A 15473-nucleotide genomic window follows, 5' to 3' on the forward strand; every position below is an offset into this window, starting at 1 on the left:
CGCCATCTTGGGTGGTGCGGTCAGGCGCTTGAGCGGGATGGCCCCGTCTTTGGGCCCTGGATGTATAGCCTCTGGGTGAGGACCGGGATCACCCCCACCGGTCCATGGGGGGGGGGAACAGGGCCGAGTCCACCCGGGTCTCCGCTTCCATTTCGGCCCCATTTCGGCAGGATAGAGGGACAGCGGCCGTCTGTCCCTCTCACCGCCAGCATAGGCCCCCACTCGGTCGTCGAGGGCCTCGCTTCCAGGGGACTGTAGCTCCAGTAGCCAGCCTCTCCCTGGCTCCGGTGTCTCTGTGGTACTGATTACCCGTGCTGTCGGTTTATTAGGTCGTTTGCCATGTTTTGGGTGTATAATTGTGGATGTGTAGCAGGAGCTAAACTCGCGTGCGACCGTCCAGCTCGGCGGATCGGCCCCGCCCACTATTATTACTTTTTAATGTTTTTTCATTAAAGGTTACATTTTAATTCACTATTATTATACGTGTGTATGTGTGGGTTGCTTATATTATACTAGCTCCATGTTAGAGAGTTGAGAATGGTACACCCTTTTTGGTGATTCTCCTCCTTAAACTTGGACTACTAGTACCGTATTTTTCGTTTCTTTCTTTGTTACATATCTATATTTTACATCAAACAATACATATGACAACGTTACAAGAATAGCACCGAACACAAATATATATTTATATATATATATGTAGCGGAGCTGCAATATTAAATCCCAAGATCTCCGCTGGTATAGAAGGTAATCCAAAGTAAAGCGCTGGAAAAGAAGGCAATATCCCAAATCCTCCAGTAACCAGACGAAACACAGTTCAGGGAGTCAACTGACTATTTTTATTCCCGGCTCCAGGAGTTAACTGACCATTTTATTCCAGGCTGTTAGCCTATGCATGCTCTCTATTCTAAAACCCACGAATACATTTTTACACCATTTTTACATGCATTTTTAAACAGCTATTTCAGACAACCTTTAAATGTTCTGCAATATGACCTAAAGTGGCTAGGTTTGCCACAATATATATTTAACTTTTTTTTTTTTTTTTTACTACTCTCCACATGCTCTTGCTTAAGTATGGAAACTTAAGAGGGATGTAGGGGAACAAAACTGGTGTGGACTGGCTGACAATGAAATTAGTTAAGGTAAAGCTTACTGCGAACTATGCAAATAATCTTGCTGCTTCAGTCTCTCTAACACTGTGTCATGTTGCCTTTGTTCTACATACAGTTTTCTCTGTCACAGACTGTATTACAGGAGCTTCTGCCTTCTAGTAGGAATGTTAGGAGAGGAGTGGACCAGCGAGTGCTAGGGTCCTTAGAAAGCGTAGCACTAGCGCATCATTATGCCAAGCTCAGGGTGCTGTCTGTACAGTATGCCCTTGGTTGGTCATCCTGCATGATTGGCAGGCAGCCTGACGTTCACACACGCCCCCTTTTTGAGCATATTTGTCCCTTTGAGCGGTTCTGGTTATGTGACCCACCTTTTGACCATGCCCACCAAAATCCTGTGTGGGTACAGTAAATGAGTAAGAGGTTACAGCTAAACACAAACACAGCAGAAATGTAAAAACAGCCCTGGTCCTTAAAGGTAAGAAAATTGAAAAATGGTCTGGTCACTAAGGGATTAATCCAGTCCTGCATGACACATGACCACACTACACTACAAATCTTAATCCATATCTAAATAGCAATATATATTTTATCTCCACTGCATTGCCATGTATTTGGAGGTTAAAAAAATATTACATTTTAAAAATGAATTGAAATGTTCAATAATTGTTTGAACATAATCATAGAAAATCCATAAATTTGGGTTCTACTGGAGAGTTGTGTGTTTGTTGTTAATAATATTCAGTTGGATCCAGTCACTATAGTAGAGTGCAGTATAAAATAATGTAAATTGGAAACATTTTCTTTTTCACATGATTTTTAAAAATGTTATTCAAATACATCACCAGGCACCTTATTAAAGGGACACTGTAGGCACCCAGACCACTTCAGCTAATTGAAATAGTCTGGGTGCAGTGTGCCTATTGCACTTAGTGCTGCAATGATAAACATTGCAGTTCCAGATAACTGCAATGTTTACATTGCAGCTCTAAGTCTGCCCTCAGTGTCTGTCTACCAGACAGCCACTGGGGGCACTTCCGGAATCCAAATGGTCTTTTGGTCCATTATCTGACGCTGGACGTCCTCACGCTCTGCATGAGGACCTCCAGCGTCAGATTTTTTCCCCATAGGAAAGCATTGATTCAATGCTTTCCTATGGGAATGTCTAATGCGCACACATGCGCATTAGACCCCGCTTGTCGCGGGACAGAGGAGAGGGCGGAGCTTCGACCCAGTGCCGAGGGACATCATTGGGATCAGGTAAGTAAATAAAGGGTTTTTAACCCTTTATTTACCAGGTAGGAGGGGGCGCGAGGGAGGGGGATACAGCTTTGTATTTCTGGCACTACAGCATCCTCTTAATGTAGCAACGTCCCAGACTACAGGAAACAATCAGCATTGTTCACTTTCCAACAGTGAATTGCTTAAAAGAACACTCTAAGCACCATGGCCACTACAGCTTGCTGCAGTGGTTATGGTGCCACGAGTGACCTGGTATCCTGCTCTGTAAGTAGTCAAACCATTTTCGAAAGGCTTGACTCATAACGGGGGTCTGTCAGATGCTGTTCCTCACCTCCACTACTTACTATGGAGAGCTAGATGCCCTTAAATAGGAGGTTATTTTAGCTCTCCTGTGGTTACCTCTGCAATGTACGGCTAGCTCTTTAGCTGAGAGCATCAAGTTCCTGCTTACAGCCAGTTAGCTAATGCTTGCACCGCTGGGCTTAACTAAGATAGAGAGCTTCCAGATCTCCATAGGAAGCAGTGGGGAGTAAGATGTAAAGCCAGTCTAAAACCGTTCCCCACCTTATACTTGCACTGGCACCACAACCACTATGCAGTGACAGCACAAAGGTTATGATGCCTAGATTGCTCTTTTGAGTTGGGGAATTCTGTGGGATGAAGGACTTAACAGGTGCTGTCCATGATTGCGTGGAGTATTCTAACTACACAAAGAGGTGCTGGGTGGCCTACATACCTAAATATGACTAAATGGGTTGAGCTCTGATATCCATTTTAAAGTAAGAGAGGCAGAAAATGTGAAATTGAATTATAGGATAAAATGGTATCTTGCCAAATAGTCGTCTGATCCTCCATTTACCCTGTTCGTCTCTACTCTTCTTTGTCTCTTCACAGACTCATTCTACCACTTCTACTATGTCTACTAAGTATTCCCTATCTTATAAAGGAGAATTAAAGTTCTAAACCTGGAAAGGGATATCACATTTGAGAGATAGTATGAGCTGCTTTTTCACCTGTTTTTACACCTGTTCTAACACATCTAACACATGCATCTCACCTACTTGTTTTTTTGTACTTGTTTTTTCACTAATGTGTGTTCTACGACGTGTGGAATGTTTTTGCTTGACTGATTATTCTTTAAATCCACAATGTGAAAAGGAAACCCGGATATGCAAAACTGTGATTGATGGAAAATAAAACATGGAAACAGATATGTAAGGTAAATTGTACAATATTTATTATGTTTTAAAAGACCTGTGGTACACATCCCACTTGTACCTTCTTTTAACATTCATTGCATAGATAACACGATAGTTAGTTTTGTTAATGCCAGAAATGGCAACAGAAGATACTGTCAGTTCTACAGTGTTAATAAAAAGTTTATAAACATTGGATTGAACATTTGGATTGTGGGCACAATAATAAGATAAATTGCAGAATATTCACAAATATCAATAATTGAAAATCCTATTAGCACTTTGGCCCTCACTGACTAAAGCAACACAAGGACTTAAAGGACTTAAACTGTGGAAATGTTTATGATTTTAAACAAATTGAAGGGTCCCTTTGTCTGCTAACATGACATAAGCTTTTTCTAAATTAATTAACTGGAATTCTGCGGACATCCTATTATAAAGATATATAAACATGCTCGTTTTCTTAATAAAGATGACAGCTATGTCTTTCTCACTCTGACACATTTAATCCTTTACTTGAAAAGTAATGAATGTACTACAAACTATGCAGATTGGTTGTAAAATCTATCTCATTCTGTTTTTTATTGAAGTCCCTTCGCTAAACTTTCATAAAACGCAAAAAGTTTTCAAAAACTTTGTATTGATTGTAGATCCACAAAAAGCATGAGATACATACAATAAGATTTCAATCTGGGTAAAGTCCAAACGGTCAAAGAATGTCATCTTCCTGCATCAAAATCATGCAAAAATGCATTAATTCCACAAAAGGCAGATGAACCGGGGGTAGCACAGAATGATGCCTAACGTGTTTCATGCCAGAGAGGGATCTGGCATTATATATTGTAATCATAACTAATTCACCTTTTCTCCGTATGTAGACATAAGTGGGTTTATTTTAAAGGTTGATAGAAAATCCTATTTGTGCCATATTTGATGCAAACAGTCTCATATTTGTTAAAGAAATATTACTACAGAAGTCAGGGCTTTTTTTAATAGTTAAAAACATGTTACAACATTTCAAGTTGTATTCCAGCTTTATAGGCATGAAACTTTGGCAGATAACTTTTATATCTTTTTTAAGGCAGGTCTAAAAAAATCCAAGCAAATTGGGCATTTTTTTTCAACTTTCCTATTTTTGGTACAGATAAATAAATAGACAAAATGGATAAAAGTCGGATAAAAACCTCCTTTGGTTAAAAAAGAAGTCAAAAGGAATTATCTTCTAAACACTGCTCTATAAAATACTGGTTAAAAGGTCATCATAAAAATGTATGTATATTAACCTATAATCAAAAGTCCAAGGTAAATAACAATCTAATACAACCAGGAGCTAGTATGTATGTACAAACATATTTTTGTTAAACTACACAGTATATGATAAATGAAAAACTAAATTGAGAAAAAAAAATGAATAAAAAAAAACCTGAAAACTAAAAAAGCTTTGAAAAATAGGAATGAAAAATTTGCAATTAGAATTTTAAAAAGGCATAAAGTACTCACATATTTAAAAGCACAAACTTAAAATATACTGCCATATATAATATTAGAGGGATACAATGTAAGAAGTGAGATAGAATAAGTCAAATAACAGTGTAGCAGCAGTCCTATTTTTAAATAAGAGTCCACTATGTGGCAGTAAAGTAGCATAGGCTCTTGTATAGAAAACAGGAGTCAATAAAGCCAACACTGCTGAATAATATAGTACTAATGGATTGCACTGTTTAGTACATGGCTAGTCAACCTGGTCCCTACCACCCACTAGTCATTCACAGTCTCTGTAGGCTGTTGTGTTTAGTTCATAAAGGTAAATTAATGTACATTATGATGTCATATAGCAAACACAAACAAAATAAAACCATCACTTGATCTTCAGCGTCATCATATAGCAGGGTTACCTGAGCTTTGCATGGCTCTCGCAGTTATAAGATTAATACCACACTGGAACAAAATACATTTCTAGAATAACATTGTTATTAATTTACTCTAAAATTCATTTATATTTTTCAATGGACCAGTTTGCATTGCCGTATGTTTGTTAACTCTTCACACATGCCAATGACAGACTTCATGTTCACCTAATATTAACCATGGTGGTATAGTTATTATAGTTAGCACTCTATTTAATATAATTAATAATCATGAATACTTGGCGTAAACACATATTATGCCAGTGACAGCTATCCTAGGCACCATAGACAATTGTGTATTATATCTGCCATAATGTTCAGGTGGATTGTTGTCTAGGTGAGCTTTAATGAATCAAGTTTAGAAATATCCTGTATGTCTCAGGTAAGTATCACTGGAAGAGACTTACTCTGAACAGCCTTAGCCCTAATCCACCCATACGCCTCTAAAGATAACCTGGAAGGTTGTCGATGAGGTCCTGGCAATAGGGCATCCTGGAACTTGACACCAAACAAAGGCACTCTCCATGACAATTTATCATGAATAAGTGTTATACAGACAGTCACGAGAGGTTGATACCATGCCCATAATATTAACAATAGTAATATGTATGATCATAAGTTAAGTTAAGAACAATGGTGAGCCAGAGTTCTAAAAGTAAAGCATCAGCATAGACATTATGTTGGTTTCCATGGTAATCATTTGTTCCAGTTGTAGAGCTTTGTTGCGCAGCTGGCCTTTGCAAACAACCCAAAAATTGTTTTACCAGCAACACTGCAGTAAGATTGTAAAACAGTTTGGTGCCAATTTGATGAGATTGTGTTATTACCCAACTCAATTGTATTCAATTATAAAGTATGAATAGCAGAACTAATATGTCAGCAAGAGGAGCCAGCAACCATAGTTTGAACAGGTTCAGCATTTGGTGTATTATCCAGCTAGTGATGGGCCCAAGAATGATGCCTCTCTCTGCCCAAAACGACCAGCCGGCACTTGGAAAAGTGGATGAAGATGGGAATTCTTACCTAGAGCTCTCTCAACTTGGCCCCTCTTTTGACGTCATTTGGACCCAGGCCATCTTTAGCTGCTGATGGCTTAATTTTCCTTGAGCAGTGTCATTGTCAGTGTACTCTCGTCCTTAAGATAATAAAACATATTGGGATCTTTGGAAGATCCTATGAGATATTCCCCTATATGGTGATTGAGATGCCACAGGCACCTCTTGCACATCATGCAAGAAAATGCCTGTTCCCATCAGCCGTTGTGAGGCTATTGGCTGAGATATTAGATATAAGCTTATGTGTAGACCCCATTACAAAAATCTGCACATATACCAAAGATGTGGAAAAGGCTAATCGAGGACCAAAGTAGAGCTAGTATTTATCTATATATATGTCTCCCCAGTACCACTTGTATTATAGGGCAAGACGACCATGTTCTTTTGCAAAACCTTAAGTTGCTATTTCAGATTAATAACTAAATATACAAGCATCACCTACATTACTTTTACAGGTAACTTTACACATTGTCACGGTAAATGGAGGGTCAAGTCATTAGGTGTATCCTATTCTACTTTACCTGTTGCACCCTTTGTGAACTAACAGAGGGTCTATACTAGACAGATCTTGTATCGAATGGCTTTGTTCTGGATTAATCCCCTGAAGAACGTGTATTCCCACCTCTCTCCCTACATCACAGCTATTTTTTCTCCTCATTAGGTAGGCCAAGAAATTGGCTTTGTGCCAGATCATATTAAAATAAAGGTGGTATTCTCAGTGAGTGGCATGCCTAAAAGATATTGTTGCTTGTTGATATACAAAGGGGGTTTCAAACCATAGTACAAATGTATCTATCACATCTAATATAATCCCAATGTATGGTTTGCATTGTAGCGTTACCCAAAATGTCGTATTACAAATATGGAAATATAGAACACCATGTTTTGAATGTTCAGATTTAAAAAATGCATACAACTGGATAATAAAGTTCCCAAGTTGAAACATACTGAATGGATTGTCTGCTTGTGATTACTATAAATCGAGTGGGAAATGTCGTGTGACTGCTAGATATAGATCAATTTTAGGGCCCAATTGTAATAGTAGAATAATAACCAGTACATTCCATTACAGTTTCCATGGTGATGACCTCAAACACTTGCTATTTAGATTAAACAATTGCTATTTAGATGCTACATATGTGTCCTCTTTAAAATGAAAAAAAAAGTGCAGATTTAAAGAGAATTTGGCACTTTTATAAATTGTTACACACACCCTGGCTGTCAGTCAACCAGTTATTTCCTAGTTGGTTAGCTCAGTGGAGCTAAACTCAAGATCGGGCAATTACAGAGAGCCTGCCTTAAAGACTTCTTTTTGAGCTACACTGGGAAGTCTCTCAATGGACAGCCACAGACAGTCTTCCGACAAGACATCTGCAACTACTGCAAGCTGTTTTTAGATATAACACAATGAAAAAAAAAGCATAATTATATACATACATGTTTTAACTGGGGGTATATCTACTAAACAGTATTTTATTTTTAATATGTGGGCAGTGAAGTAGGCCTTGATTTAGCTAGGGTAGAAGCTGAATTAAAAATGGCCACAGATTCTGCTCGAGAGTGTAATTCCCACTCATTTCAAGTTGCGGGGACCACCGAGCTGCACAAAGTTAAACCAGGCATTATTTCCTCTTCAATGCAACATCTATGCATTATGTGATTCTAATACATCTGCCTGATGAAATAAATGACAGATCATGTATATGTGTGCATGCTATAATGTATGAAAATATAAATTAAGTCTTAATGTTTTCTGTTTGTGTTGAGCAATGCACAGCCTCAAATCAGATATTACGGGAGGCAGTAACATGAGAACCCAGACAAGACTCTTTGACATTTAACTGATGATTCTATTTATACACTCGCCTGGAAAATGCTTATAGATAATATCTATGAAAGTTGGCCAAAACCCACATATTCTACACAGGGTAAGCTTACAAATAATTTGGCAGGCTAAGGTAGTGCTGATTAAGCATTTGTTAGTAAACCACTCCCATGACACTCAACCAACTTAACATCAGGCATTAGTGTTTGTAAAACAATGTGTATAGCTGAAATGACAGCAACGTGAATTTAAATATTTGAAAAACTAAGTAATAACTGGTAATATTATTTTTTTATGTCACTTTAAGATCGATGCAGTTTCTAAGGTCATGCTGAATATGAGACACAATCATTCCTTAAATGAACACGCTAAGCACTATGATCACTAAAGCTGACTTTAGTGGTTGTGGCCAACAATTGTACATAGTTAAGCCATTTTGAACTGTTTGACTTCTTACCTGGGGCGGCAGGGCACTGATCCCAGCATCCAGTACCAATGGAGGAGAGCCTGAAGTTTCTAAACAGGAACTTCTGTTAGCTCTTTTGAGCAAAGCCCTGATTACCCTCAGCAAGGAAGTCATGTTGTTCAGGTATTACTAGACTTTATCTTTACTTTGAAAGTCAAACAAAGTAGCATACAAAAAGCTTTAAAAATTTCATTTTCATCCGTGCATAGGAAATAGTTTGCCATCATATAGTATGGATCGTTTAAGGTCATACATGAGTCATAAACAATAAGAATAGAGTCATAGGTTTCAAACAATGAACATTTAAGGCACTGGAGTATAGAAACAAGAGGCGTCAAGCTATGATAAATATTCTGGAATATAAAACATTTCAGTACATTGATTCTGTGTGGTGATATGTGTATCACTTCATATAATACATATAGTGCATGTACACGTCTACAGATACTTATTGTAAAAATAGGTTTGAATTTATTTGATTTAGATCAGGCCTCTCAAGCTCTGACTGCCCAGATGTTGCTGGAACTACAACTACCACGATGCTGTGACCATCTATTGCGTTCAAAGAATTCTGCAATCTGAACGCCATCAGCATCTGGGGGGAGAGCGTTTGAGATCGCTGATTTAGGTAAACATAATCAACAGAAAACAATATATAGAAAGTGGTTGGGTAACTGCACATTCATCCTGGTAAAAATTTGGTATCACTAACAGATGAAATTTGAATCTATTCTGGTTTTCTTTTCTAAATGTAAAAAAAACTGTGTTTCTTGATGATACTTGAAACGAATAAGAATTATGTGAGTTGAAGTCCAACAACATTTGGGGTGCTGCAGCTGGACACTCAAATTCTAGAGCCTCAACAGATATCAGTAAAGGTGCGTATATAAAATGGTCTACCCATATGTACACAGGTTAGTATACAACGTTCATTACACCGTAGGCATAGCTGACAGTAACTGTAAACAAATATAAAATGCTTAAATACCTGGGGATATAGCCTTTGGCTTTGGACCAAAAATGCCAGGGTTCAGTATGAACTAAAGTACTGAATAGCATGTCTTGTGCTAGATATAGTTAAATGATGTTTTGTATAAATGTAATAAATAACTGAAAAGCACAACACAGAAAGGACTCTGGTACTTATTTATAAAGCAAAATTCTGTGGCAAGTTCTAAAAGGGGAGGTTACCATGGAAACCAATGGGATGTTCTAGTTGATTGCTACAATTTTATAACTTGCACAGACCTATTGTTTACAATGTCTAACACTGAGCCTCCCCATAGTGCTGAGAACCACGCTTCACTGTTTAATACAATACTAAATGGCACTGGGGTTTTTTGTTACAAGTGGCAGCAGTGGTATTTGAGGGCTTACTTTATGATTTAATTAACAAATGTAAACACAGCATACATCAGCATTAGGGCATTTTATAAGGATACACATTTAAAATTCTTCACAAAGGTGGTCATACTAAACTGTATTTAACACATTGCATTCTTCATTTAAGTATAGAACTTTGATACAAAAGAATAGCTCAAATCAAATCCCTACTCTAAAAGCCAACACACAGGATCTTATAAGTCACTCTCATATACAATGATGTCATACCTGGGATATACATCATCAATGTACCCAGACTAAAGAACCTGATATGGAGAATTATATAGATTAATAGAAATGACAAATTATACCATACAAAACAATTTTTGGTAAGTCATTAGTTTTTTGGAATTTGGTGACATCATTACGAGATTGGACACCAAAGTATGAGCCAAAAAGTTGTTTACTATGTTTAAATGTATAAAACAATACTCCATTTTAAATCACTTTGCACATCATCTAAAAAGGTCACTTTTTAAGGTAATACGTTGTAAGGCTTGTAGATTTCACAAAATCCAGTCATTCCTCAATACCAACTAACATTCAGAATAATTTCGAAATTAATCTGGGACAATTAGATTGAATTATGATATAAAATCACATCAACAATTCTTCAATTGCGATACAAAATCCACAATTCCCTTGTGGCCATTGAGGTAGGTTTATAAAACCCATCAATATATAATGAAAATTCACAAGTTTTAGTTTATTGATTTCATAACTTGGTTATGGTTTAATGGTTTAATTTTTTTCTCGTAAAATTATTTTTCTTCCTAATGGCAATGTGATGGATTGAATGTATCTTTATTATACATTGGCAAGATCATGTAATAATAACTCTGGCTTAACAACACTGGCCATGATCTACCAAGTCTACACAACAAACATTTTGAAATGTTTCCAAACAGGCCACCTTGTTATATATATCTATATATGTTCACATTTAAATATGGATTAAAACATTTAATTAAGTTAAGCTGCTTCTTGAAACTATACTTTGAGCAGTGGAAGGGGGTGCATGGCACCAGAGATAAAAAGGTGGAATTTAGAGAAAGAAAGAAAATGATTGTCTGTAATTTATTCAGAACATACCTGACAATATTTTGTTATAGAGGTCCCTGACTAAAGTAGTATTCAGGGGACCATGACAGATTCAAGTCACATACAGAATATGCAGCTGCTCCATCAATGAAACACGAGCTGTCACTTGAAGCAAAAAGCATGAAATATTTGATATGTTGTGTTAACAATTGTTTAAAAGGTCATCTATTTTTAAATATTGTTGTTATTACCTTTGTGTTCAGTTTACCTGTCTCTTGTGCTTAGAACATGACATTTCTAGACATGTGATTACGCTCCTCCTTCTGCTCAATTGAAATCTTTACAAAATATTGTCACTGAAACGATAACTGGTGCAGGAATCCGGGAAAATGTCCATATCGTAATAAACTGTAGTGAAGCCATGTTTAAAACATAGAATGTGACGGCAGATAAGAACCATTCGGCCCATCTAGTCTGCCCAATTTGTTAAAATACTTTCATGAGTCCCTGGCCTTATCTTATAGTTAGGATAGCCTAGTGCATATCCCACGCATGCTTAAACTCCCTCACTGTGGTAACCTCTACCACTTCAGCTGGAAGGCTATTCCATGCATCCACTACCCTCTCAGTAAAGTAATACTTCCGGATATTATTTTTAAACCTTTGTCCCTCTAATTTAAGACTGTATTGGAACACATATTTTAAATAATGCTGAACCAAAATGACAAAATGTTAACATAACATACAAAAGATTGTTTTTTGTGTTCTCCTGGTTAAAGTATTTTTTCAGGTAGTATATGTACTGTAAAGTACTGTGAGTTCTGGGACTGGAGGTTACTGACTTGAGAATAGGTATTCAGAAACAGAGAGGCAGACAATAGGCACTAAGCAGAGTAGCTTCACTGGTCACATGACTTCTAACCAGCTGATTGTAAAAGGTCTACTGTAGATAAGTGCATATTTACAATGGCAATGCTGCAGCAAATCGGAGTCGAAGTGCAACATTTAGAGCAATCAGTTGAATCATTCTATTAGTTTCAATATTAATTGTTTCAAATACAGTGCACTGCCATAGATTTACTAAATGCACTTATTATGGTAAGCATGTTCCATAGAATCCCTAGTCTTGTATACAATAAAAGAACACTACAACAAGAAATAAAGGAAACTGACAATCAGGGAAAACATGTTCGCACAATGCCACCGCTATTCCTAAATATTCTGTAGGCAAGGTTGTCATAAGGAGAAAAGTGAGTGTGCACTCATTGATCATCCCTGACTTGAACATAAGGATAATTGTGATACACCCTCAAGTAATTTATGTCAGCCGCTTGAAGGTATGAGTAAAACAGCTTCTTTGTTTGGCCTTCACAATTCTTCCTTGGCTCCAGACACGTGTGTGCTTTCATTTTCAGTGAGTTCATATTAAAACAATGAATAGTGCAGGAGCAAGCAAACAGCTCAGTGTGATCAAACGACTTTGGCTTTGTAGCACCAGTTTTAGCATTTGGTAATTGTCATTTAAAAAAAGAAAAAGAAAATATAGAAAAAACAAAAAGTCAGAGCACTCTGTTTTTGCAAAGCGTGGCGATTATATAACTGATACGTCTTCTTTCTTTATATCCTCAGCGGTTCCGGGAAGGAATGCGCTGGTATGATTATCCAACATTTTCTCCTCTGTGTCTACATTGAGAGATTTTGCATTTTCCTTCAAAGTTCTTTCATGGATCCATGGGATCAAACATAATATAGCTCCGCCAATGATTGGTGGAATGCCCGCCAGGTAAAATGCCACATCATAGTAGCCAATTTTATCACGCAGAATACCTGGAGGATCACAACAGAAAAATGTAAACAGAAACTTTAGATAATACGTATACATGTAAAGTCATGCACCCGTCTGTATATGTCTGTGTATGGATGTAGATGGGACAATGTTTTGATCTATTCAACTAATACACAAGTGTGAACAATCATGCTCGACATAACACAGGAACTCAAGGTTTCTTTTAAAAGAGTTAGGACACTATTTAAAAAAAAATGTAGATGATTAATTTTATAACAAACGAATATTTAGTTTTGTGTTACATAAATGTTATTTTGATTTTAGTGAGAATTTACTACAGTGTCACCAATGAGTAACACTAGTATTTATTTATCAAATGAGGAGGTTCCTATTGAGACATCTAGAGACTCATAAACATGTGAACAAGAGCTGGCTCCTAAAAGTGTGAGGGCAATCTTTGCATCTTTTTTATGCATTCATTTCTTGCGATAACCAAACTTTTACGTATTTTTTTTCATTGAAAACATATTCACAAAATACAGCTTCAAAGTATTTTGAACTAAAAAGTTAGACATACCTGCAACAGGTGGACCAACAATCATGGGGATGGACATGAATCCTAATAAAAACCCTATGGCTTGAGACACATTTTCTGCACCAACAAGCTCAAATGCAATTGGGGCCATGATGCATATGAAGCATCCATCAAACAGGCCCATAAACAGACAAACGGCGATTAAACCTCCAAAGTTGTGGCACACAGGGATCATCATTGACATCAGTCCAATGAAAAAAAAGGAAATGACCTGCAAGAAAATAACCTTCATCAAAATCTAATCTTTAGCAAAGAACAAAAACGATGTATATTATTATTATTATTATTATTATTATTATTATTTATGAACTGCAATGCACCAACATACTCATCAAAGTTGATGTAGATCAACACATTTTATGTAGATGGGGACAGTTAATGACCAAAACTGGATTGTGTATCACTAGTAACAGAGTCTACACTGCTATGCATTATTTCACCAAATAATCCCTAGAAGGAACAATTTGCAACCCATTTCCATAACCACCCACCAGGTGGAGTCATGTACCAGAGGTCAAGAGACTTGCGTGGAAAATTACTGCTAATTCTTTCACTGACAATTATCATTAACAGGAACTAACGACAAAGTGTGACATTTACTTAGCATTTATGTTCAATCTATTGTAAACCTAGAGAAACCGTTATGTCATCTTGAATTCATAACTTGGAGTTCTTAAAATAGCTTGAAACAAAAGCAGTGAACAGCAGGTTCATTTTACAGCTTACAAACCACTACATATATCTTGTCAATGAAACGTAACTGGAAATTAACACTCTCCTCTTAAAATAATGTTACTTGTGCAGAATAAACGTAGTTCCTGCTTTGATTTATTATTATTTTTTTTAAATCATTTGATTTATATAAAAATCACTATTGACAGTGGGCAGGCATCCATTATACATAATAGCCCATAGCAGAGAAAAAGTGTAGCTAGCCTGCTAACTAATGTACAAGTAAGACAGACGGAAATATCCCTGTAATTCTATTTCTGATAACAATGACTGATGGGCAATAATTACTGGATTGAACAATCGTATTTTTTCATCTAATAGCTAAAGCATCAATAATACATTACCTGCAAATACACCTTTTTGACCCCGGGGATGTAATCAGCAACTCTCCCGAAGATCAGTCTTCCAACCCCAGAGGTAACACCAATACATAGCAGGAGAATTTCTTCATTGACATCTTCCCCTAACCTCTCTTTCACATGTTTCATCTGTTGAAAGAAAAGTGTTAAAACATAAAAAAAAATATATATATATAAAAAATAAATAAATATATATATATATATATATATACCTTAGAATTAGGTCCCTTTAATCAATCAACTGCTCATTAAGTTGTTGTACTGTGTTTATATATGTAAATATACACTTTCTTTTAAAATGTTTTATTTAAAGAGGCACTCTCAATGTCTGGAGACTTTGCGGGATTAACACATACCCCCGAAGGTGAGATTGTCACTGGGGGTCTGGTGGCTAGGGGGGCAGGCAAAAACGTACCTGAACCTGTCCCTCTCCAGGAGCCAACATCACTGCTATACTCTCGCACGTGAACGAGAGTGCAACATTGAGGTCTATGGATGATCCTGTAAGACTATGGGATCCTCTGTAGATTGGGGCAATTTCCTACAGCTATCATTGGTAACAGCTTGGGGATTGACACTTTGTGACGGCAGCAGCACTAGACACTTCTCAGTAGTCCCTAATTTGACTCTATATATCTCTTGACTGTGTTATAATTTTAGTGAAATTCCAACACAGTCAATTTGAGTATTAAATAAGATTTAAGCTTCACGAATTACTAATTTTTCAGGGGTTGGGTGACAGTGCAGCTTTAATATTAACATCAACCCCGGTTC

The 15473-nt window shown here is 37.0% G+C and overlaps 1 protein-coding gene across 1 annotated transcript in view; it reads right to left on the reverse strand.

Annotated features, from left to right (window-relative positions):
* Window positions 1–12241: 12241 nt before the first annotated feature.
* The window catches only part of SLC16A10 (solute carrier family 16 member 10), a 117220-nt gene continuing 113988 nt past the window's right edge, over window positions 12242–15473 (reverse strand). Inside the window, exons 4-6 of the mRNA XM_063443511.1 lie at window positions 14685–14828; window positions 13591–13819; window positions 12242–13054 (exon numbers count right to left, since the gene is read on the reverse strand). Coding sequence (XP_063299581.1) covers window positions 12819–13054; window positions 13591–13819; window positions 14685–14828 — 609 coding nt within the window. The 3' untranslated portion in view covers window positions 12242–12818. The remainder of the gene's footprint in view (window positions 13055–13590; window positions 13820–14684; window positions 14829–15473) is intronic.

This window comes from Pelobates fuscus, chromosome 2 (assembly GCF_036172605.1).
Source record: "Pelobates fuscus isolate aPelFus1 chromosome 2, aPelFus1.pri, whole genome shotgun sequence".
In the NCBI taxonomy this organism is placed as follows: domain Eukaryota; kingdom Metazoa; phylum Chordata; class Amphibia; order Anura; family Pelobatidae; genus Pelobates; species Pelobates fuscus.